The following is a 24,651-nucleotide window of genomic DNA, read 5'->3' on the forward strand; positions in this document are numbered from 1 at the left end:
GATTTCTTTTCTTGTCGGAAGACTTGACAAAACAGCAACTTGATATCAAATGTTCAATGCTAATTAACAAATGCTCAGTAGAAAGCTTCCATCTGATTCCCTCTCTGTTACTGAGGCCAGAGAGCAAATGGCAGGTAGGAGCCACACAGGGCCCTTTCTCTTGCTTAGGGGAGCCACACAATGTTGATGTGCTTGGGAAAGCACTGGACAGGAGTCAAAATTGTGAATGCTTGCTTCACTGAATTACTGTGTGAACTTGGAAGAGTCACTTAACCTCTCCAAGCTTCCATTTTCTTATCTGTAAAAATAAACAACATTGCGTTAACCTGTGACTTGCCTTATTGAAATAGAACCCCCTCTCCCTCATTGTCAGGGTCAGGCCTGGAAGGATGTATGTAGCTCATCTGTTTCAGAGCCATTGTCCACAGTGTTAAGGCCCTTGTGATTATCTGAAGTTTCAAAACATAATTCAGTACAATGTTTTCAATGAAAGTGGATGTTACTAATATTACATTGTTTCAGCTCCCCGCAAAAAAGACTTCCTACCCTTGATATATGCCAATGATATCAGCCTCAGAAATTAATAAGATTGCTAATTCCCTGGCAGTCCAGTGGTTAGGACTCCAGGCTTACACTGCCGAGGGCCTGGGTTCGGGGAACTAAGGTCCTGTGCAAGCTGTGCAGCTTGGCCATACATAAATAAATAAGAAATTAATAGGCAACATGAAAACATCTAATTTTAATATATATGTATTTTATTTTGATTGTTTTGCCACTGACAATATAAATTCTCTAATTCATAATATTTGGGACTCCTCCCAAAATTTAAAGTCCCATATATACATATTATTTTATCCCCACAATATTTCTCTGATGAGGATAGCACAGCTGCAATATTACCACTTTACAAAAGAGGAAATGGTGGCATAGCATGGTGTGACTGAGCACCACGCCTCAGTTTATCAGCCAGACAAGACTGGAACTGGGGTTAGAACGATGTGGATTTACTGATGCCTAGGCAAACCACAAAACTAAGGACTTGTGGTCATTTCCTGTAAGTAAGATAAGCTCTTCTAAGGAAGTGGGAAACCCATTAAGACTCATTTCAAGGTAGAAAGGGAATGCAGAGTACCTGGTCCAGGAAGCATCTTGTCCCTACTTATCCTCTCTCTGAATAGGAGGCCACCTCTGTGCTGGTGAGCAGGTGTTAAGTCATTCCTAGGCATTCAAGCCAGGCTGGGGCTAAAAGGGGCTTTAGGCACTGAGAGGCTGCTTGGTAACTCCCTCCTACTGCATTTTCCCCATTGTTTCAGGAGAAGCTCCCCTCCCCCCAGGTTAGAGCTAGGTGGGCCTCTGTAGGCCTCTGCAGGCTAGCATCTCCCCAAACCCAACCGTCCTCAGTAGTGGCTGTGTTGCCAGAGAAAGACAACGGAAGAAGAAGAAGGGTAGAGAAGAGGGTACTAAATCGGAGATGGCCCCTTAAATAAGCATGAACTCTATAAATTAGGTGTGGGCTGGGTGATCTGTGGAGTAACTCGCATTCAGCTATTATTCTGGGGGAGGAGGGGCGGGGAGTAAAGGGGCTTAGTGTTACGCAGAGAGGAGTCCTGAAACGACTTCCTTGGAAATTCTACCTCGCGGCCTCCCACCCTGAGAAACTTCTTTTGTGGATGGGGTGGGGGTAGGGTGGGAATGGAGGTCAGGAAAACAGGACAAAACTTGGGGTATCTGGGGGGTACCAGATATGTATGTGTAGGTAAGGGTGGGTGTTCTGGGATCCCCCTCCCGCTCTGGCCCTCAGACCACCCTCTCTGGAGCCCACGTTTTCCAGGCTCAGCGGATCCTTTATCCAAAGGAAAATAAGAGAAGCCTATCGCTTTGCTCTATTGGGCAAGGCTGTGTTTCCTACTGTGCCCCCTTGAGCTTGCTGGGGGGTTGGGGGGGGAGGGGGGGAGAGGGGGGCAGGTCTGGGCATGGACATCCGGAGATGGGGGGAGCTGGCAGAGGGTAAGGAAAGGTGGACCCCCGCCATGCCCCACAGCACCTGTCACTGAGCCTCCGGAAACCCTCCCGGGCTCTGGGCTCGCTCCCCCTCCCTCCTCCTCCTCCAGCTCCCGCCTCCCTCCCCAGCAGCTCCTCCCCACAGGCTCCCCTCCCCAGCAGCTCCTCCCCCATCTCCCCTCTCCCAGCTTTCTCGTTCCAGCTCCTCCCCTCCTCCGCGTCTCCTCGCTCCCCTCCCCCTCCTCCGCCGCTCCCTGCCCCCGCCGCCGATCTCCATCTCCGCAGTCTGGGCCGCTGGGTGCAGAAGCTGCCGCAGCCCCGGCGGCCACTGCCGCCTCCCCCAATCCGGATACCCATTGTCTCCCACTCCACCTGGCCCTCCACCTCCCACACAACCATGGCGCACGAAGCCGGGAGGAGCTCTCGTCTCGGGGGGCCCTGCGGGGAGCCGGCGGAGCTTGGAGGTGCGGTAGGGCCCGGCCCGGGCAGGGGTGGGGGTGGAGGGGACGCGGGGGGCGGGGAGAGGACTTTCGGTGGACGAGATAGAAGGCACGATTCTCTGCACAGGACCCGGTCCTCACACCCAGTCCTTGCGCCCGCCAGTGGCCGGGGGCTGGGGGCGGGTGGGTGGAGGGGGGAGTAGCTTGTGCATGCCCGCTCCCCCTCCCTCCTGGCCCCCAGTGCTGGCGAGTCTCCTGTCCAGGCGGGACAGCACTGAGCTCTAGCCTCCTGCACGGCCGGATGGTGAGCTCATCTCCCCACCCCCACTAGCGGTTACTGGGCTCGTTGTTAATTACAGCCTCTGCATACCCATCCCAACCGCACCACCCACGCTCTTTCCTTGTCTTCTCCCCAGGTGATGCTAGCGAGGAGGACCACCCCCAAGTCTGTGCCAAGTGCTGCGCACAATTCACTGACCCAGCTGAATTCCTCGCCCACCAGAACGCATGTTCTCCTGACCCCCCTGTAATGGTGATAATTGGGGGCCAGGAGAACCCCAACAACTCTTCGACCTCTTCTGAACCCCGGCCTGAGGGCCACAGCAGTCCCCAGGTCATGGAGGCCGAGCAGAGCAACCCCTCGGATTCCGGGTCCTCTGTACCCACGGATCCCACCTGGGGCCCAGAGCGGAGGGGAGAGGAGTCTTCGGGGCACTTTCTCGTAGCTGCCACAGGTACAGCAGCTGGGGGAGGTGGGGGCCTGATCTTGGCCAGCCCTAAGCTAGGAGCAACTCCATTACCTCCAGAATCCACTCCTGCACCCCCCCCTCCTCCTCCACCCCCAGGTGTAGGGAGCGGCCACTTGAACATCCCTCTGATCTTGGAAGAGCTCCGGGTACTGCAGCAGCGGCAGATCCATCAGATGCAGATGACTGAGCAAATCTGCCGGCAGGTGCTGCTGCTTGGCTCCTTAGGCCAGACAGTGGGCACCCCTTCCAGCCCCTCCGAGTTACCTGGGACAGGCGCCGCCTCCTCCACCAAGCCCTTGCTCCCCCTCTTCAGCCCCATCAAGCCTGTCCAAACTGGCAAGACACTGGCGCCTTCCTCCACCTCCTCCTCCTCAGGGGCGGAAACACCCAAGCAGGCTTTCTTCCACCTTTATCATCCACTGGGGTCACAGCACCCTTTTGCTGCCGGAGGGGTCGGGCGAAGCCACAAACCCACCCCTGCCCCCTCCCCGGCCCTGTCAGGCAGCACAGATCAGCTGATTGCCTCGCCTCATCTGGCATTCCCAGGCACCACGGGACTACTGGCAGCACAGTGTCTTGGGGCAGCCCGGGGCCTCGAGGCTACTGCCTCCCCAGGGCTCCTGAAGCCAAAGAATGGAGGTGGTGAGCTGGGCTATGGGGAATTGATGGGTCCCTTGGAGAAGCCCGGTGGACGGCACAAGTGCCGCTTCTGTGCCAAAGTATTTGGCAGTGACAGTGCCCTGCAGATCCACCTGCGTTCCCACACAGGTGAGAGGCCCTATAAGTGTAATGTCTGTGGCAACCGCTTTACCACGCGTGGCAACCTCAAAGTGCATTTCCACCGGCATCGGGAGAAGTACCCGCACGTGCAGATGAACCCTCACCCGGTACCAGAGCATCTGGACTACGTCATCACCAGCAGCGGCCTGCCCTATGGTATGTCCGTGCCGCCAGAGAAGGCCGAGGAGGAGGCGGCCATGCCAGGTGGCGGTGTGGAACGCAAGCCTCTGGTGGCATCCACCACGGCACTCAGTGCCACAGAGAGCCTGACGCTGCTCTCCACCGGGGCAGGCACAGCCACGGCTCCTGCGCTCCCTGCTTTCAATAAGTTCGTGCTCATGAAAGCGGTAGAGCCAAAGAGTAAAGCTGATGAAAACACCCCACCCGGGAGCGAGGGCTCGGCCATCGCCGGGGTGGCAGAAAGTGGCACAGCAACCCGCATGCAGCTAAGTAAGCTGGTGACTTCGCTACCCAGCTGGGCCCTGCTCACCAACCACTTTAAGTCCACTGGTAGCTTCCCCTTTCCTTATGTGCTAGAGCCCTTGGGGGCTTCACCCTCTGAGACCTCCAAGCTGCAGCAACTGGTAGAGAAGATTGACCGTCAGGGAGCCGTGGCAGTGGCCTCTACTGCTTCGGGAGCCTCCACAACCTCTGCCCCTGCAACTTCATCCTCAGCCTCATCGGGACCTAACCAGTGTGTCATTTGTCTCCGGGTGCTGAGCTGTCCTCGAGCGCTGCGCCTGCATTACGGCCAACATGGAGGTGAGCGGCCCTTTAAGTGCAAAGTGTGTGGCAGAGCTTTCTCTACCCGGGGCAATCTGCGTGCACATTTCGTGGGCCACAAGGCTAGTCCAGCTGCCCGGGCTCAGAACTCCTGCCCCATTTGCCAGAAGAAGTTCACCAATGCTGTTACTCTGCAGCAGCATGTTCGGATGCACCTGGGGGGCCAGATCCCCAACGGTGGTACCACGCTCCCTGAAGGTGGGGGAACTGCCCAGGAGAACGGCCCTGAGCAGTCTGCAGTCTCTGGGGCGGGGAGCTTCCCCCAGCAGCCATCCCAGCAGCCATCCCCAGAAGAGGAGTTGTCCGAAGAGGAAGAAGAGGACGACGAAGAAGAGGAAGACGTGACTGATGAAGATTCCCTGGCAGGGAGAGGCTCCGAGAGTGGAGGTGAGAAGGCGATATCAGTGCGTGGTGATTCAGAAGAGGCCTCCGGGGCAGAGGAGGAAGTGGGAACTGTGGTGGCAGTGGCCACAGCTGGGAAGGAGATGGACAGTAATGAGAAAACGATTCAACAGCCTTCTCTGCCGCCGCCGCCGCCGCCGCCGCCTGACAGCCTGGATCGAACGCAGCCAGTGGAGCAGGGCGGCAGTGATGTTGCAGGAGGCACAGAAGAGGGGGCCAAACCGGAGAGGAGCGCCAGCCCAGTGTCAGCGTTGGTCCTAGAAGGGGAAGGCAGCAGCCCCACCTTGGTGGAGGAGCTGAGCCTGCAGGAAGCGATGAGAAAGGAGCCCGGAGAGAGCAGTAGCAGAAAGGCCTGTGAGGTGTGTGGCCAGACCTTTCCCACCCAGGCAGCTCTGGAGGAGCATCAGAAGACCCACCCCAAGGAGGGGCCGCTCTTCACTTGTGTTTTCTGCAGGCAGGGCTTTCTCGAACGGGCTACCCTCAAGAAGCATATTCTGCTGGCTCACCACCAGGTACAGCCCTTTGCCCCCCACGGCCCTCAGAATATTGCTGCTCTTTCCTTGGTCCCTGGCTGCTCACCCTCCACCACTTCCCCAGGGCTCTCCCCCTTTCCCCGGAAAGATGACCCCACGATCCCATGAGCCTGTTTTTCTGAACCTGCTGCCCCTTGACCCGGGGGGAAGAAACTGAGAGCTCTGTAGAAGGACCTCCAAGATCTATGAGCCCTTATTTGTCTATTTCTCTGAGTTCTTATATTGATGTGTCCCTAATGGCTTTTCTCTAATCCCTGAGCTTTGAAATCCTTGTGCTTACAGGGGGATGGCCTCCTGAGAAACTTTTCTTTCCTCTTCATTCATTGTACCTGAGGAAAATAGATTCTCTACAGCTTTCACATTCCCAAGAAGAACCCTCTCCACCTTCCCTGGGAATGACCCTTCTACCCTCTCCTCTCCCTTTCCCTTTGGCAGGTGCAACTGAGCACCCACATTTGGAATTATAGCCCAGCCCGAAGGGGCCAGCAGCTGTCCCTGGAGGGCCTAGGGCCACTCCTCTCTGGTGACCAGGTCAACCTGCAGGACTTCTTGTCCCAGGGCATTCCTGCCCAGCTGGTGAGGGTGGGCCCCCTGTCTTGCTGAAACCAGGACACAGCTTTCCTGTCAAGTGACCTGCCCACCAAGCCCCAGAGTTCCAGCTCCATCTCCATCTCCACTACCCCTTCAGGCCCTGCACCACCAGTGCTGTTTGGCCCAGGAACTGTGGCTGAGAAGTTGCCTCCAGCAATGGGATCCAGAGAAGCCAAGGAGAAGAGATTCCCCCCTCCTCCTCTTTTGGCCTCTGGCATCCAAGACAGTGCCTGAGAAAGCCCATCATAGAAGAGAAGTAGCAAACTGTACATTTCTTCTCCTTCCCCCTGCTCCAGAAGGTGCCGACAGTGAAGATGCAACAATATCAGTATCTGGTGGCTCAGCCCCAGGGTGTAGGGAGAAACGAAGGGCATAGGACACTCCTCCCAGTAGTAAGGCACTAATGTGCCTTCGTCACGTTAAGGCAGAGGTGTTGGCTGGTTAATATGCCAAGATATTTTGAGCTTCTCATAGCTTTCATCCTTGCCTCTGAGTTAGGAAACAAGTGGATTTCTTGCTGAGAGGTCTCCCATGGGATGGATATTTTGGGGAAGGAAATGTGAAGTTCATATCTTTAACAAGCATTGTTGATGAGGGTTAGCTGAAGGAATAATGGAGAGTTTAGGAGGGTTGCTAAAGCATAGGGCTTGCTGAGAAGCTATGTGATTAAGAAAGGGGTGTGATGTAGGAGGGGACCTCAAACTCTTAATTGGATGGGTCGACGGGTGTCATGAATGTTCTTTTGAACTCATGGTGACTTTAGTGTGGAGCAGTGCACCATGGATCATGGGAGACTTCCTAGCACTAGTGTGCTTCTAGTTTTAGATAACTCCCTCCTCTATTCCCTGGCCCCTTGTATTTTCCTCATCTTCCTCTTTCAAGGTCCACTTCCTTCCCATTTTGCCTGTCCACGGACCGGGGCTTATGTCTTTGCCGCTGTCTGGTTCTTAGAGTCCCAGACTTTGGGAGATGAGCCCGAGGTGCTGTCCTCCCTGCCTCTCCGTTTTGTAATGAGACGTAGTATTTACTCTTAACATAGGATCATTTGGAACAGGAGCTCTGAGGAGGAGGGAGTGAGGGTTCTGCTATTGACTGACTTGAGTGATGGCTCCTCCTCCAAAGGTGTAGGCTCCAGTTTCCTAACATAGTAAAATGTGAAGAGCAGACAACGGAGATGTTAGTGTCTTTCCCTTTTCATTAAAGGTGTTTTAACCAAATATTTGTGTGTTTCTCCTTATTTCATGACTAAATAGCCAGCTGGGGTGTGATATGAGCATTCCCTAACATTGAGATTCCCTTCCCACCTACATCTCCTGCCAAAGCTGAACATATGGTGTTGAAATATTTAATTTGCTCAGCCTTGTCCTAAAACAACCTCCAGTGAATGTAATTTCCTTCTAGAAATGGTGTTTGTGTTCTCAAAAGGTAGGGGATTTGCTCACTGTTTACAGCCATTGTCCAGGTTTTCTCTTTGCCTAGAACCTTCCACCACCAGGCTTTTGTATTTTATTTTACTTTTTTTGTTTTGTTTTGTTTGGAGGTTGAAAGCTGTTTCTTTATCTATCTGTCCTGACCTGTAGGCCAGCCTAACTGACATCCGTTAATCTGCAGAACCAAGATGAATTCATCTTGATGATACTTGAGGTCTGATGTTATAAACAGAAAAAAAAAATTCAACCCTAGTAATTTCTACCAACAAGATAATATAAAGGAGAATTCTTAGCAGAGGAAGTACATTGGGAGTGGGAGAATGAAATGAAGCATACATATATATATATATATATATATATATATATATATATTTTGTTTGTTTGTTTTGTCTCTCCACAACATGGTAAGGTTCAGATTTGACCCTTAAGACCTTGCTTTCCTAAAGAGAACATTCTCCGGAATTTTTTTTTTCGTTTGTAAGATTATATCACTGAAACCACATGCTAAAGGGATGGGACTGGTAAAATGATTTGCCTAAAGACATTCAGCCAATCAGTGGCAGAACTGGATTAAGAACCCAGGTCGGCAGAACCCCAGTCTCAGTGCTAACCACCAGTGGTCAGGAATGGTGCTTGCTTCCTGTTCCATACTAAAGACTCCTGAAGTGAGGCTGCCTGGAAGACTGAAGGGAAAAGGTGAGTAAACCTACTGGCTCGATTCAAGGTAAAGAACAGAGGTTTGATTCTAGTTGCCTCCTGGAGGCAACTTTAAACCCGTCCCGCTTTAAAGGTACTAATGAATAGGACATGGCAATCTTGTGAAGTCGGCTGGAGAAGAAAGCTCCTGTCTCTTTAATTCCTTACCAAAGCTTTATAAATCTGTTTTTCTTTTCAGCCTATGGAAGGGGGTAGGTCACCAATCCTTCTATTCCCTTTACCTCCCCTACCCTCATTGGACATAGATAATGCCATTTAACTAATTAAACTAGACTTGCCCTCTCTTTAGATGCCAGTTCCCATTATGGTAACAGCTGTCAGTGAGGCTTCTACTAATGGGTGCTTCCTTGGGCAGGTCAGCACTGAGCTGGACTCCCCACCCCACTCCTTCATAGCTCTACTTTATTTTCCCTTCTGTCTCCTTTTCATTCTTCTTTTTCCTCTCCTGCTTTTTACTCTTTCATTGACCTACAACTTTTATTTTTCTCTCTTCACCTTTAATTTGTTCCTCTCTTAGAGCCTTCAGTTTCTTCCTTCTTGCAGTCCCTTCCAATCCCCACCCTCAACCCCACCATTTCTTACTCTCAAGCACTTCTCATTTGATCATCCTTTTGGAAGGTGAATTAACTCTAACCTGCTGAAATGAATATGTCAAGAAATGCAGCTTGCGAAACGCTTTACCTGAAATATACATAGCGGATTCAGTTCAAACTAGATGGATAAAAAGATCACTATTTTTTTTAAACTTTTTTTAAAAAATTATTTATTTATTTATTTGTTTATTTATGGCTGTGTTGGGTCTTCGTTTCTGTGCGAGGGCTTTCTCTAGTTGCGGCAAGCGGGGGCCACTCTTCATCGCGGTGCGCGGGCCTCTCACTATCGCGGCCTCTCTTGTTGCGGAGCACAGGCTCCAGACGCGCAGGCTCAGTAATTGTGGCTCACGGGCCTACTTGCTCCGTGGAATATGGGATCTTCCCAGACCAGGGCTCGAACCCGTGTCCCCTGCATTGGCAGGCGGATTCTTAACCACTGCGCCACCAGGGAAGCCCCCAAAGATCACTATTATAAGCAGCAAGAGACAGCTTCTTCACTCATTCATTCAGTTAATTTTTGAGGATTTATTTTGTTTCAGAGACCAGGTGTTGGGTAGATACAAAGGTAAACAAACTTCTGCCCCTAAGGGAGCTCAGTCAAGGAAGAAGAAAAATGAAAACATATTTTTATATCATGGTAGTAAATACTGTGATAGACACAGTGGCCTGCGGGATTCCAGAAAGGGAAATAACTAACTCATGTTACAAAGAGAGAGAAGGGGGCGGGGACGTACAGTTCTCTTACATTCAGTTTTCATAATAACCATGCTGAAATATATTAACTGAATCCATATGACAACCTAAGGACCGAGGCAGTTACCATATAAGAACCTACATAAGGTACGTCAAGTCCCCTGTGGCAGATACAGAGGTGTGCTACTTCAGAGATGTCCCTTTAAGAAAGAACTGGCTACCTAGCTGCAAGAAACCTGGTTAGCTGACAGCCTCCAGCTGTCCTACTGTTCTCCAAACCCCTGGCCAAAGGCTAAGCAAGGTGGTGGGTGGTACAGGGCTTAGCCATTCCCAGGGAACATGGGGCTAATGAACGATTCTTGCTATGGAACTCCCCAGTGGTCTGGCAGAGGCTGTCATGTCTGCGTCACTGACAGCTTGGGACAGCTCTCCCTGCCCAATCCCATTTTCTTCCCTTTTTCTTTTTACAGGTGTTACTTCCCACTAAAACTTTTGGACTCCTGACTCTCTCAGCATCTGCTTCTCCCAGATTTCAACCTGTGTCACTCCCAAAAAAGATTTCAATTCTATTGGCACATTTTCATCTCTCACAAATTTCTGCCCCTGGGACTCTGGATACCGTCCCTGGAACTTCTCAGTAAATCAAGGAACATCCCTCTCCTGATCCCCAAAACAAACTTAACTCACATGAGCGTTTCTCCATTGGACCCAAATTTGACTTCCCTTTACATTTCCTTGTCTTTTCTAATGTTTAATTTAACAACAGATTTACTAACCCCAATGGACACTTTGCTTTTGATCATATAATTTAAAAAAATGAGTAAGGACAAAAGTGAAGAAAAAAAGAAATTTTGACCAAAGAACCAGTTAAGAAGTGCAGTATTTGGTCAATACTGTGGATGTTTCAGTAACCCACTGCTGTGTAACAAACCATCCAAAACCTAGTGTCTTAAACAATAATTATGTATTTGCTTGTGAGTCCATGGGTTGTCCCAACAGGCCTCAGCCAGGATGACTTGTCTATGTTCCATGTGGTGAGGGCTGAGCTCACTCAGCAGCTTCAGTTTGGGCTGCAGGATCCAAGATGGCCTCACTCACCTCTGGCCCCTCGGTTGAATGACTGAAATGCTGGAGTCTCTTTCCTTAGTTTTTCATTCTCCAGGGCCTCTTTTTGACATCTTTCAATCTCTAGGATTTCTCTCTCTCTTTCTCACTCTTTTTTTCTCCCTCTCCTTCTCCCTTTCCCACTCCCTCACTCTCTCTTCAAATGGTCTAGCTATTAGGATAACTGGACTTCCATGAAGGCCTAGGCCTCCAAGACGACAAAAGCAGAAGCTTCAAGGCCTCTTAAGGCCTAGACTCTGAAACTCAAAGAATATCACTTCTGCCACTTTCTCTTGGCCAAAGCTAGTCAGAAGACGAGTTCAGATTCAAGAGGAGGGGAAATAAGCTTTACCTTTTATCGGGAAGAGTGGCAAAGACACACTGCATAAGGGCATGTGCGATGGGAGCCATTATTGTGGCTAACTCTGGAAAGTCTACCACAGCAGATAGGAGGAAAAGTTAAGAAATGTAGTGCATGCAGCACTCATCTACTCACAACTAGGCTTACACTCTTTTGACTAGAAGAGGTCTGGGTGAGATTCCTTCTTCCTGTACTGCTCAGGGTTGTTGTATACAGACTGGCTAAGAGTGGCCACACAAGAAAGCAGTGGCTTTCTTTTGAGCTGAAAACTGGTCCTGAGGAGTCTAGAAAAAAATCCCTCTATAAGCAGATCATGCTAAGTGGCCCTCCTGTGCTCCTAAAATTTGCCTAATTTACTACTGTAATAATTTATCCAAAGTGAATATGAAAGCAAAGACTTCTGGGAGCTGCCCTTAATTTGGCTGACTTTCAGGAGTACCTGTACTCCTTCTTTGGCTTCCTCTGTAGGTGAGAGGAGGCAATCCAGGTCTTAGGTACCCCGAATTCTACCAGAGACTGAATCTCTTCCACTAGAAAAATCCTTCCTTTCCTAGACAAAAATGCTTATGAATTTAAGGGTTGACCTGTGGAAATCTGTCTTTAAGATGAATCAACCCCCTTCATCTTCTACAAAGCTATATCCAGTACTGTCTTTCTCTCCCAAGATTTAATTTTACTGCTATATAATTTCTATATATTTCATTTCTATGTGTTAAGAACCTTGAAAGAAACAGTGATTCAGATTTGTGAACAATTAACTCTAACAGTTCTCTAATAGAGCAATAATGGGATTATCTTACTTCAGTAATAATACATGTGTCTAAACATAGGGCCACACAGAATATATCCCAAATGAAAGTGCAAAGCATCCCTTGTCAACTCTCTTGAGGGTAGTTGTTAGACCCAGGTTATTAAAGGAAGCAAAACCGGGCTTCCCTGGTGGCGCAGTGGTTGAGAATCTGCCTGCCAATGCAGGGGACACGGGTTCAAGCCCTGGTTTGGGAAGATCCCACATGCCGCGGAGCAACTAGGCCCATGAGCCACAATTACTGAGCCTGCGCGTCTGGAGCCTGTGCTCCGCAACAGGAGAGGCCGCGATAGTGAGAGGCCCGCGCACCACAGTGAAGAGTGGCCCCCACTTGCCACAACTAGAGAAAGCCCTTGCACAGAAACGAAGACCCAACACAGCCAAAAATAAATAAATAAATTTAAAAAATTAAAAACAAAAAAACTATTAAAAAAAAAAAAAAGAGGAAGCAAAACCTGTTAAGTAGGGGTCTTCCTTGGTGGTCCGGTGGTTAAGACTCAGCCTTCCACTGCAAGGGATGTGGGTTCAATCCCTGGTCACAGGTAAGTTCCGTGTGCCGCAGGTTGCTGCCAAAAAAAACAAAAAACAAAAAAACCTTAGGTAGAGCAGGCCCTTGGAAGTAGTGTTTTATGATCTCACATCAGCCAACTTTGCCAAGAGTATTTTGGCTGAGCAAGATGGCATTTTTTGCTTCTAATTAAGTATAATTCTGAGAATTAAATGTCCAGATATGCTCATATGAGCCCATATTCATTTCTGTGTCCTCTATCTCAATACTCATATATAAAGGTACACATCTCAAAGGACAATGTAAATTATCTACTAGGTAAATTTAAATTCAGAAAATGATATGGAAATGGATATTTTGATCACTACTAAATCTCCACAGTACCTAGCACATAGTAGTCACTCAATAAAAATTTTCTGAATAAATTAATGAAACTGCCACATTCCAAAACACACACATCTTTCTTCTCAGTAGTCTCCCTTCATATTCACCCCTTCCTTTCCATTACTATACATAGATAGCTTCTGACTTAAAGGTCCTATCATCAAACAGTTACAATAGGCTACTAATTATTTTCCCTATCTCTAACCTTTTCTCCCCATCTCAATTCAACCAGAACACCAGATTCCCTAAAATATTCCCTATTCACAAACCTTAAAATGTTCCCTGTTGTATGCTGAATAAATTGCAAGCTCGTTACTCAGGTAACATGTACCTTTTGCAATTTGGCCTCAAATATGGAAACAAATATTCTCCCAAATTCCCAAATATAATTCTCTGTGTTCTAGCAAAATTAACCTGGGTCAGCACGGCATGCATCATGCTTTTCTACATCTAGTCTAGACCTTTGCTTTTATCATGTTCTTAGCCTGGAATTCTTTCCTATAGCTTCACCTACTGAAGTACTAGCTGTCACTCCAAGCCTGAACTTTGATGTCACCTCCTTGCCAAAGGGTCATCTGGGCTTGGAGTCCTCCCTTCTTTGCAATCACGTTTGTTTTTTAAGCCTATGCTCGGTGCTGCCTTAGTCTGTAAAGATGGTTCAATATCAATTAACTGGGTCCTAGCTCCTTTACCATACCAGACGCTCTGAAAGCAGGGGCCATGCCTTCTTAAGCAGTTCTTTCTGGCAGTGTTTGGCGTTCCGTAGGCTTGATAAATCAGTGGTTCTCAAATGCTTCCATTCAGAGGACGTCATTAAAAAAACGAAGTTTTTAAGTTTACTACACAGAGAAGTGCACATACCAAAATGTTTGGCTCAGTTAATTTTCACAAACAACGTATTCATACAACCAGCTCTCAGAATAAGAAACACAGCTCAACCAGAACCTCAGGAGCCCCCTAGTGCCTCCTTCTGAGTATGTATGTATTTATGCATGCGTGCATGCATGCATTTCGAGCAGCTTGTGGTATCTTATTTCCCCGACCGCGGATTGAACCGGTTCCGTCTTCAATGAAAGCGCAGGGTCCTAACCACTGGACCACCAAGGGATTCCCTGAGGACTCTATTTTAATGTATTACACATGATACTTGTAGATTTGGTATAAGTAAGAAGAGTGAGAATATGTATTTGTAGACTCATTATAGTATCTCTGCTCCATCAGTTCTCCTCCCTCAAATATGCATACGTAATGGCTATATTTTTGTAAACAAGTGCACGGAAACATGAACCTATATCTTCAGTGGCAAAGGTATGTTAGTACCAAACTGTCAAAAGGAATTCGTAATCCTTCATTTCCAAAATCTAGACTACACACGCTGCCCCACGTGCGCTGTCTCAGCACGACTCAACTCGAACTCATTTCCTAATATTCAACATGGCCGCATGCGCGGCTATAAGCAACATGGCCGCTCTGCCAGGCACCAACATGGCAACCACAGCCTCACCTCACCCGGAAGCGTGAAAGAACTCCCATAAAAAACATATCCGCCATCCTGCCAACACTTAAGGTGGCTCTCGTTTCAGCTTCAAAGGTAGAGCAAAACCGGAAATGACTTTCCGTCCGGTGCATCTCCCGGGATCTCTTTCCGGTTAGCCCTCGGGTGTCCGCGTGAGAGTTGGATAATTCTTGGAACTAGGGCTGAGAGGTGGAAGGCAGCCGCCTTTGCTTCGAGACGTGTCTGGGCTGCGAGACTGAAATGTCGGACACGTGGAGCTCTATCCAGGCCCACAAAAAGCAGCTGGATTCTCTGCGGGAGAGGCTGCAGCGGAGGCGGAAGCAGGACTCGGGGCACTTGGGTGAGGCGCGGGACTGTTGGGGCCGATCCTTAGCCGGGGAGGGCTGGAGGGAACCCTGGAGAAAAACACAGCTCCCGAGTCGGTGCCTTTCCCCAAACGGCCGTTTCTTTAAGGCTTCATACATTGGTACTCTTCTCCCCCTACCTCAGCAGCGCAGACGCTTCACCCTCCTGCAAGTAGTCGCGGCTCCTTCCCAGCCTGGGCCCTGGTTCCGCCGGTTCCGCTTTCCCCGGCCGGAAGCCTCCGCCTCACCGCGTCAGGTTGACTCCTCCTAAGTCTGTGAGGGCGTCTCACTTGCTAGGCCTTTCAGCCCCCGATCCCTCGAAGCAGCAAGTCCCTTTTTTTGGTTTTTCCCGTGGCGCTTTGTTCTTCTCTCGGTTATAGCAATTGCTTTTTAGTGGTCATGTCTTTTGAGACTCTGGGCGCTGTGAGAGCAAGTACGGAACCTTTATATCCACAGTGCCCAGCTCAGTGGCCCTCGCAGAGTTAGCACTCGGTGTTGCTAAACGAGTAGAGGAACTGGCATTGTCTTAGCCGTTTACACACTGAGCAGGAATCTGAAAACATTTGTTTTTAAACTTTTTCTCCCCTCTCGTTGTCCCGTGTCACAGTCTTAAAACTTGAAGGAACCTCAAAAGATTGTTAAGTGCTACTCATACCACATCCGCAGCACAAGCCCTGAATTATCTAAGGCAAATCAAAGATCTACAAGGATAATGAATCCGTACCACTCTTGTGGTAGCTTGTTCCACTGTGTATCAGTATACTCGAGTCCGTCTCTAAACCTCGTGTTGAAATATATATTAGGTCCATGCACTTGTAGTCTGGCCCTTGGAACTAGAAGATGCCCTGGCAGGACTCTTATACCATAATGAATGAACATCTATCGAGTGTCTACAGCGTACATGAGTCTACTTAGACAAAAATAAGTAAGACAGTGTCCCTGCCCTCAAGGAGTTTAAAATTTAGTTGGGGATAAAGGAAAAGTCAGAAATACAATATGACATATGTAAAATGCCAAATGAATCGATTCCACAATGAGTACAGTGAAGGTAGAAGTAACAAGAGTCAGTTTAGTCAGTGAAGGCGTCAGGGAAGAGTTTGCACTTGGAATTTGGTCTCTATGGCTGTGTAGGACTTAGATAATTAAAGGGAAGGTAAGAGGGCACGGTAAGTAGAGGAAGAAGTGCAAGTCATATTATCAGGGATTAATGAATAGAAATTCCACTTCTCCATGGTATTAACCACACTTTGGTATTAACCAAACTTTGCGCCATATGCAAAGTTTTTTTTCTTCATTCAGTTCTTTTCTCACAGAAAATAAAAATTTTCTTACCACATCTAGATTTTTATAGCATTACTGAAATCTGATACTTAATTGTTTACTTCTGAGGTTAATGTTAAAAGACAAGGATATTGAGTAAACTAAAATGTATCCATGTCATTAATGAATGCAGAATACTATGAACCAAGAATCATTGGGAGACCTTTGTTAGCTGGGCATTTTTAAAGTACAACTTTTTTTTTAAATTGTGGCAAAATACACATAAAATGTACCATCTTAACCATTTTAAAATGTATAGTTGATAGTGTGATGTGTATATATATTCACACTATTGTGCAACCAATCTCCAGAAGTTTTTTGTCTTGCAAAACTGAAACTCTACCCATTAAACAATAATTCCCAATTCTCCCCTCGTCCCGGGCCCTGGCAACCACCGTTCTATCTTGTTTCTGTGAGTTTGACTACTCTAGATACCTCATGTAAATGGAATCATAAAGTATTTGTCTTTTTGTGACTGGCTGATTTCCCTTAGTATGTCCTCAAGGTTCATCCATGTTGTAGCAAGTGTCAGAATTTCCTTCCTTTTTAAAGCTGAATAATATTCCATTGTATGTGTATACCACATTTTGTTTATCCATTTATCCACTGGTGGATACTTGCTTCCACCTTTTTGGCTATTGTGAATAATGCTGCTGTGAATATGGCTGTGCAGATATCTCTTCAAGATGCTGTTTTCAGCTTTTTTTGGATATATAACAGAAGTGGAGTTGCTGGATCATATGGTAATTCTATTTTCAGTTTTCTTAGAGTAAAGTACTGTTTTCCATAGAGTAAAGTACAGATTTTTGAAGTGAGGATTATCACTTCCAATAAATATTTACTTCATTTTAACTGAAACAAAATAAACTTGGCCAGGCTTAGCACATAGTAAATATGTGAACTGATCAATATATTTCATCAATGGGATTGAAGATGTGAATATAGATGTTGACATATTTTAGGGATCAGCAAGTTAGTAGACTGGCCATATTTTTATGTCTTCAAGCTAGTATTTTATTTATCTTCAACAGAGCTCTTAACCAAAGAATAAACTCAAGTATTAAGTATTCCTTTGCTGAGCCCAACACATTAAATTTTTCATTAGATTAGAAGCAGAGTGTCAGCATAGTTACCAGCATAATGGAAGCACTCAGTAAATATACTGAATTAATAACTGAACAAATACTTTCTGAAGGAGTTGGAGCTCAAGGATTCCTAATGATTTTCTGCCAGTGACCCATTTTAAGAATGATAAAACGTTGGAGTCTTTCCCCCAAATTTGTAGTGACTTCATGGAATTCACAGAGTGGCTAAAGCCCATCTATAAATAACAGTTGCATTAATCAGCTGTTAGATTTTTTCCAAAATATTAAATGTGAGCTTCCTCCTCCCAATAACCTTGAAAGAGGTATTTTCAGCTTCAGTGTCCTGAATGTCATGAAAAGAATACTCCTAGGAGGTGTTACTAACACACGGATTCATAACCAGAATCACAGGCTGTTTTTTAAAAGAACTGTATTAAAACAAGTGATTAGTCAGATAACCAAAGGGGGAAAAAAAAAATGTCTGGATCCAGTTCCAGGGATTGAAAATGTATGTTTAAAGTGGTTCTTTTCATAGACTTCTTGCTTACTTTAAGAAAAATTATACATGACTCAAAGAACATATAAATTTAGCTACCAGAGAAAGTGAAAACTCTGTAAGAAGAAGAAATGTTTATTATATTCTTGGTAGTATCAGTAGGTTAATTATAAAAAGTACACTTTCAACTTATTGACATTAACATTGGAGCAAAATCAGTGCTTTTCCTCAGTGAGATGATGTCTGTTAGGGTATTTGTGCGCCATGACAAAGATCCCGCGCGCCGCAACAAAGACCCAACGCAGCCAAATACATAAATACATAAATAAATTGGATTATGTTTAAAAAAAAAAAAAGTTCTAGTCTGAGATTCAGCAGAACGTAAAAGAATCATACGTAAGCAAGGTAAAGAAAGTTCTGCAGTTATTTAACATTTCTAGCGAGTATGGAATTGTGGAGTCTGTTTTCCATGTGGGGTATAACTTACTTCCCTAAAATGTAACTGTTCCAGCAAGGTGTTTGGTATACTTCAGCTCCATTTTCCTTGGAATTCTGAGTTAAATTTTACTAAAGTTAGTTCCATTAGAGCGGAAATTTCTAAGTAACCAGAATATCTCTAAATGTAAACTAGTGGCCCACTTACATAGTATTTAACAGAATTCCAATACAGGTTCTGAATGTTTAATATTTCATCAGTATTTTAACTAAATAATCACAGATATTAGGCTCTCCCAAAGGTAATATTTTGTCCCGATTTGAGTTTCTTAACTCTTCTTAAGGTTATGTTGGCTACCCAGCTTGTGAAGTACTAGAGTAAGTGATAAAAATATAGTCAAGAAATATCACTGGTGACCAGGGCTTCAGCAGTTTTATAAAATTTTTGTGTTTCACTTTAAAGGTCGCATCATTCTAACCCCCAACGCTGTCATTTTTTATACCCTCTGATGTCCAGGGGCCTTAATTCATTCAAATTCGAATTCAATTCTTCAAAAAGATTTGATCACAGTGTAGGTTGTTGAAAATACTCCTGGCTTATAAATTCAGGTTGATTATATCAGCTGTCATTTTAGTGTGACTGAAGGGAGGTGGTATGGACATTTAAATCTACCAAGCTGCTAATTTATTTCCTTGAAGCACACACAGCAAGGAAAGGAATTAGGAAAAGACCTCTCACCCAACAGAGAAAAGGTAAGCATTTCCCAGAAAATCCAGGATTATCTTGGCAAAGCAGTGAATGCTTGAGTGTGATTTAATAAAGGGTATCTAGTGCTAAATCTGGTCAGAGAATTTTCTTCATGAAATGAAAGAACTGTGTGTTGTGAATGCTGGAGAACTTGACTCCTGAGGAGTGTGTACATTGACAATGGTTGCCCTTTTTCATTTTCATTTCTCTTCGCTCCTAGATCTTCGGAATCCAGAGGCAGCACTGTCTCCAACCTTCCGTAGTGACAGCCCAGTGCCTACTGCACCCACTTCTGGTGGCCCTAAGCCCAGCACAGCTTCAGCAGTTCCTGAACTAGCGACAGACCCTGAATTAGAGAAGAAGTTGCTACACCACCTCTCTGATCTGGCGCTAACATTGCCCACTGATGCTGTGTCCATCCGTCTTGCCATCTCCACGGTAATGACCAGATAAGACAAGGTTGGGAACTACCACTGTTTTTCTTCAGTTCATGGTCAGTGTCTTAATGCTTTCCCCCCACCCTCCTTCCTTAGCCAGATGCCCCTGCCACTCAAGATGGGGTGGAAAGCCTCCTACAGAAGTTTGCAGCTCAGGAGTTGATTGAAGTAAAGCGAGGTCTCCTACAAGATGATGCACATCCCACTCTTGTGACCTACGCTGATCATTCCAAGCTCTCTGCCATGATGGGTGCTGTGGCAGAAAAAAAGGGCTCTGGGGAGGTAGCAGGGACTATCACAGGGCAGAAGCGGCGTGCAGAACAGGACTCGACCACAGTAGCTGCCTTTGCTAGCTCTTTGGCCTCTGGTTTGGCCTCTTCAGCATCAGAAGTAGCCAAGGAGCCAACCAAGAAATCAAGAAAACATGCTGCCTCAGATGTTGATCTGGAGATAGAGAGCCTTCTTAACCAACAATCTACTAAGGAACAACAGAGCAAGAAGGTAGGGGTAGATGGAAATTCTTTCACACATGTACTTTGAATTTTAGCTTTGGTTGAGAGGAATTTACCCCTAGGGCGAAGAGCAATTTTTAGAATTCAGGGTTTAGAGCAGTGGTTCTCAACTGAGGATGATTTTACCCCCCTCGCAACCCGCAGAGGACATTTGGCAATGTCTGGAGACATGTTTGGTTGTCACAGCACGGGAGCACCGCAGGCATCTAGTGGGTAGAGGCCAGGGATGCTGCAAAGCATCCTACAGTCTTAGCAGGGCAACCTCCACACGACAAAGAGTTATTTGGCCCAGAATGTAAACAATGCACCAATGTTGGGAAACTCTGATTTAGAGAATCTTTTTCATTGGATCTGTTTGGAAGTATCATCAGATCTTGAGAAGAGGAATCCAAATATAGTAATAGAGGGGACGAATACTGGAAGATAGTCATATGGACCAATAATTACGGAAATTGTACAATGTGGAGTGGCAGTGTAGAGGTTTCTGAGTCTAAATATTGGACCCACAATAGTTATCCATTTCCTACCCCCCCCCACCCCCCAGCTTATAGAATTGTTGCATAGGCTCTGAGCTAAACGCTAAAGTGCTTAGCACTGTGCCTTGGTTCAGTACCTAATAAATGTAAGTGGTTTTGTTTGGAAGGAATGCTTTCCTGGGGAGGGGAGTTTAGCTTAATGCTTAGCAGTAGGAACCAGTCTTCTTATATTTTAATTTCATCCCAAATGCAGATTTGTGAGAAAGGACTAAACCCATGACACATCTCTTCTCCTAGGGCTCCAATTTTCCCATATTAACTTAGTCTATTGACCCCTCATAGGACATTGATGTCAAGTAGAATTTGCAGAGGCGGTTTAAGGGCTAATTTTATCTACAAACCCTTTTAAGACCAAGGTTTCTTCTGTCACAGGTTAGTCAGGAGATCCTAGAGCTACTGAATACTACAACAGCCAAGGAACAATCCATAGTTGAAAAGTTTCGCTCACGAGGTCGGGCTCAAGTGCAAGAGTTCTGTGACTATGGAACCAAGGAGGAGTGCATGAAAGCCAGTGATGCTGACCGGCCCTGTCGCAAGCTGCACTTCAGGTCTTTTGGGAGGGAGGGGGTCGGATGGGTCTCCTAGAAGCAGTCATTCTTTTTAAGCACATCTCTTCCGGTTATTGGGTTTCTGTCTTTAATCCTGTTATTAAGTGGTTTTAATATGATTTGTCTAAGACTTCCAGACTCTGAAGGTTCACTTTCAGAAGTAGTGTTCTATGGGAGGGAATACAGGCTGCACTCCCAAAAAGATGTGAGATTTAAAGAAAAAAATGCCCCTCTGTTCTTGCAATAGCAAGACATCTCTGTCTCTGAGCCCCAGTGAAAGTTAAAGTTCTCTGGAAGAAGGACCATCTTAGGAGAAACAGGAACCTGGGCTCTTAGGTAGGTGCTTTATTCTGCTCTAACTAGCAAGCCCTTCCTTCCTGTCATGAGATAAGGAAGTTAACTCTTTGCTCAGAGAGGAATTAAAACTCTTTAGTGTAAATTACAGATTTTAATGTCACCTGCCTTCCTTATTTGAAAACTTGTGGAGGCAGCTCTAATGATAGCGAAAGACTAGAAATTTTGCAACAATTTGGACCTCGAACTGTGGCATCTAACTGGAACACCATCTTGATTCCAATTCTCCCTTTTTATTTCCCCAGACGGATCATCAATAAACACACTGATGAATCATTAGGTGACTGCTCTTTCCTTAACACATGTTTCCACATGGATACCTGCAAATATGTTCACTATGAAATTGATGCTTGCATGGATTCTGAAGCTCCTGGAAGCAAAGACCGTACACCAAGCCAGGAGCTTGCCCTTACACAGAGCGTTGGAGGTGACTCCAATGCAGATCGACTCTTCCCACCTCAGGTACCTATCTGCTCAGAAAACTTACCTCAACTTAAGGACCTTTATCTTAGGAGGGCAGCCATACATGTAGGAAAGCAGGGCATAAATCAGCAATCCGCCCTGCTGATTGGGAATGGAGTGGGACAGATATGCATATAAGGGAATAGGAAAATCAAATGTAAAAAGAGGGACTGGGGCCATGAATCTCAGAGTAAAGGAAGGGAAGATGACCAAATACCACCTCATGCAGTGGATCTGTTGTGATATCCGCTACCTGGACGTCAGTATCTTGGGCAAGTTTGCAGTTGTGATGGCTGACCCACCCTGGGATATTCACATGGAGCTGCCCTATGGGACCCTGACAGATGATGAGATGCGCAGGCTCAACATACCAGTACTGCAGGATGATGGCTTTCTCTTCCTCTGGGTCACAGGCAGGTAATGCAGTTCAAAGATATGTAGGTATGGGCAGATACAGTATAGAGTGAGTACTGGGTGGGGATAAAATCCTGGGTTTTCCTAGCCCTGCTATTAAATACATGACTGAGTCAGCCTTTTTTACCTACTGAGATCTAATGCCTGTTTATAACACAAATGATACATGAATTCTATGTTAACTCTACATTTGTTGCTTGTGAAAGGTAAGGTCATTGAGAATAGATACTATGTTTTATTTTTTCATTCTTAGATCCATTCTGTTGCCCTAATGGTGTCTCTCATGTAAATGTTCACTGAATGTCCACTGAAAACAACACATATATCTTGAAGGGAGAAGAAATATGGGCATGGAAATGGCTGTTTAACCCTTATTTCTTTCTAGGGCCATGGAGTTGGGCAGAGAATGTCTGAACCTCTGGGGGTAAGTAACGATCATTGTGTTGCTTTGTTTTGAGGGAAATAAGTACATAATTAACTGTAGTTGATATGTGTTCCTTTCTTTCAGAGTATTATGTGATTCCTTGCCTCTGTAGAATAGATGGCACCACCCCTAAACTGTGAAAGCCTGATTAAAGCTCTAATTCTTTTTCTTATACCCCACAGTTATGAACGGGTAGATGAAATTATCTGGGTGAAGACAAATCAACTGCAACGCATCATTCGGACAGGCCGCACAGGTCATTGGTTGAACCATGGGAAGGAACACTGCTTGGTGAGCAGCAGTGGGGCCCAATTCAATAGGTGGAGCAAAAAATAGGAATTGTTTGATTTCTTATTGAGAAACAGTTCAAATGCTGGGGTTTCATAAGGTAATCTGTTCTTTGCTAAGCAGGTTGGTGTCAAAGGAAATCCCCAAGGCTTCAACCAGGGTCTGGATTGCGATGTGATCGTAGCTGAGGTATGTACTTTGCCCAGGCATCCAAAGATCCACATTTTAAAACTGCTATCAGTTATTCTAGTCAGGTATATTCTTATCCCAGGTTTTCTCATTGGGATCATAAACATAAATGGAAAGGGCTAGAATTGCAATCTTGGGTTAACTTAAAAGTAGCTAGAGCTTTTATTTCCTAGGTTCGTTCCACTAGTCATAAACCAGATGAAATCTATGGCATGATTGAAAGACTGTCCCCTGGCACTCGCAAGATTGAGTTATTTGGACGACCACACAATGTGCAACCGAACTGGTAAGGTGACCAGAGAACATGCTAGCCCCCAAAGGCAAAACTGTTTATGGTCAAGGACAGAAGTTAGTAGAGCTTCACCTCACATTCCACTAGTCTATAAATGGGCTTCAGAGGATTCTTAAGCAACCAACATTCATTGGGAACCCAACAGGTTTTAAGATTTAAACCACTGCTCTTAAGGTCTCCACTGTTACAACCTCAAGATCTTCGTTATTCTATGGGATGTACTGAATCTGCCCCCTGGTGGTTACTGAGAATCTGTGTAATCTGTCAACAATTTTAATCTTTCATCCTGTTAGTAGAGCTTTAAAAGACGTGCTGCTAGCATTTCACTAATCCAAAGAATACTCACTGGCAGCAGCAACTTTGTGAAGTAGGCCTGGTTAAACTAAGTTATTGACCCTTAATTAGTACAGATCCAGCCTTTTTTAACACCAGAATCTGTGCCCAATTTCTAACCAGCCATACTACCATATACTATACTAATATTAAGATCTTTTTAAAAGAATTGGCACAAATATTCAATGAGATGATAGGCAGTCTTAATAAAAAGTACACATCTTTTAACATTATTAAGCCTTTAAATTCCAGGATTTTGATTTGCCCCATCTTTCCCCTTGCTTCAGGATCACCCTTGGAAACCAACTGGATGGGATCCACCTACTAGACCCAGATGTGGTTGCCCGGTTCAAGCAAAGGTATCCAGATGGTATCATCTCTAAACCTAAGAATCTATAGAAGTACTTCTAAACCTAAGCAGCCATAGCCATGGCTCTTGCAGGCTGCACCTGAAGAGTAATATTTGTACAATAGTTTTTTTTCCTTATTTAAATAAAAGTTTGTATTGTAGTTGGGATTTCAAGGTCAAGTTCTGGCTCTGCCACTTAACAGTGTGTGATCTTGTGTAACTCATCTCTCAGTATGATTACTTATACGTAAACTGGGAATATTACCTACCTCATGGGGTTGCTGTAAGGGTTCAAACTAAATGCATGGAAGGCATTAAAATATTGATTATACTGTATAGGATCAAAGTGATTAGCAATTAGTGCTAGTAAACACGGTAATCAAGAAGGGGTTTCTCTGGGACAACATTTCTCAAGGTAAGATTTGAGTTTCATTTAAGATTATCATCACTAGGCCTATCATGCTCGAAATGTTGCTTATTCTGTTACAACTATGTGGCTTTGCTAGTCTATTATTCATTCGTTTATTTCTAAGAAAAATGAAATAAGCACATCTTACATTAAATTTAAATAAGTGCCCAGAGTATGCAGAGAATTAGCCTATATATTATATAAGTGAAAACACCTCTGGCCTATCTTTTAAAAGATGTTTCATCAAACACAAGTGAACACAACTTCTTTAGACTTTGGTGAA

General features: G+C 45.7%; 2 protein-coding genes and 1 long non-coding RNA gene across 5 annotated transcripts; 2 read left to right on the plus strand and 1 right to left on the minus strand.

The window, feature by feature from the left end:
- The first annotated feature begins 2,277 nt into the window (after positions 1 to 2,277).
- SALL2 (spalt like transcription factor 2) lies at positions 2,278 to 7,455 on the plus strand. 2 transcript variants are annotated; one of them, XM_068547989.1, is made up of 3 exons: positions 2,278 to 2,465; positions 2,858 to 5,667; positions 6,377 to 7,455. In XM_068547989.1, exons 1-3 carry the CDS (start codon positions 2,399 to 2,401, stop codon positions 6,653 to 6,655), a joined length of 3,156 nt encoding a protein of 1,051 aa, XP_068404090.1. In that variant the 5' UTR covers positions 2,278 to 2,398; the 3' UTR covers positions 6,656 to 7,455. The 2 variants fall into 2 exon arrangements, with proteins under 2 accessions (XP_068404090.1, XP_068404099.1); XM_068547998.1 differs by lacking the exon at positions 6,377 to 7,455 and having other exon boundaries at positions 2,858 to 6,372.
- Positions 4,787 to 14,958, minus strand: LOC137767273 (uncharacterized). Of its 2 annotated transcripts, XR_011074499.1 has the most exons (4): positions 14,878 to 14,958; positions 14,382 to 14,788; positions 12,441 to 12,551; positions 4,787 to 5,227 (listed from the first exon to the last, which is right to left on the minus strand). It is a non-coding gene; the product is annotated as an uncharacterized lncRNA (long non-coding RNA). The 2 variants fall into 2 exon arrangements; XR_011074498.1 differs by having other exon boundaries at positions 14,382 to 14,957.
- METTL3 (methyltransferase 3, N6-adenosine-methyltransferase complex catalytic subunit) lies at positions 14,511 to 24,120 on the plus strand. Its single transcript, XM_068548023.1, has 11 exons — positions 14,511 to 14,733; positions 19,042 to 19,259; positions 19,355 to 19,759; positions 20,679 to 20,854; positions 21,454 to 21,670; positions 21,900 to 22,087; positions 22,470 to 22,508; positions 22,691 to 22,799; positions 22,920 to 22,985; positions 23,159 to 23,271; positions 23,898 to 24,120. Exons 1-11 carry the CDS (start codon positions 14,634 to 14,636, stop codon positions 24,007 to 24,009), a joined length of 1,743 nt encoding a protein of 580 aa, XP_068404124.1. The 5' UTR covers positions 14,511 to 14,633; the 3' UTR covers positions 24,010 to 24,120.
- Positions 24,121 to 24,651: the final 531 nt, after the last annotated feature.

Source organism: Eschrichtius robustus, chromosome 1 (genome assembly GCF_028021215.1).
Source record: "Eschrichtius robustus isolate mEscRob2 chromosome 1, mEscRob2.pri, whole genome shotgun sequence".
NCBI classification, from domain to species: Eukaryota; Metazoa; Chordata; class Mammalia; order Artiodactyla; family Eschrichtiidae; genus Eschrichtius; species Eschrichtius robustus.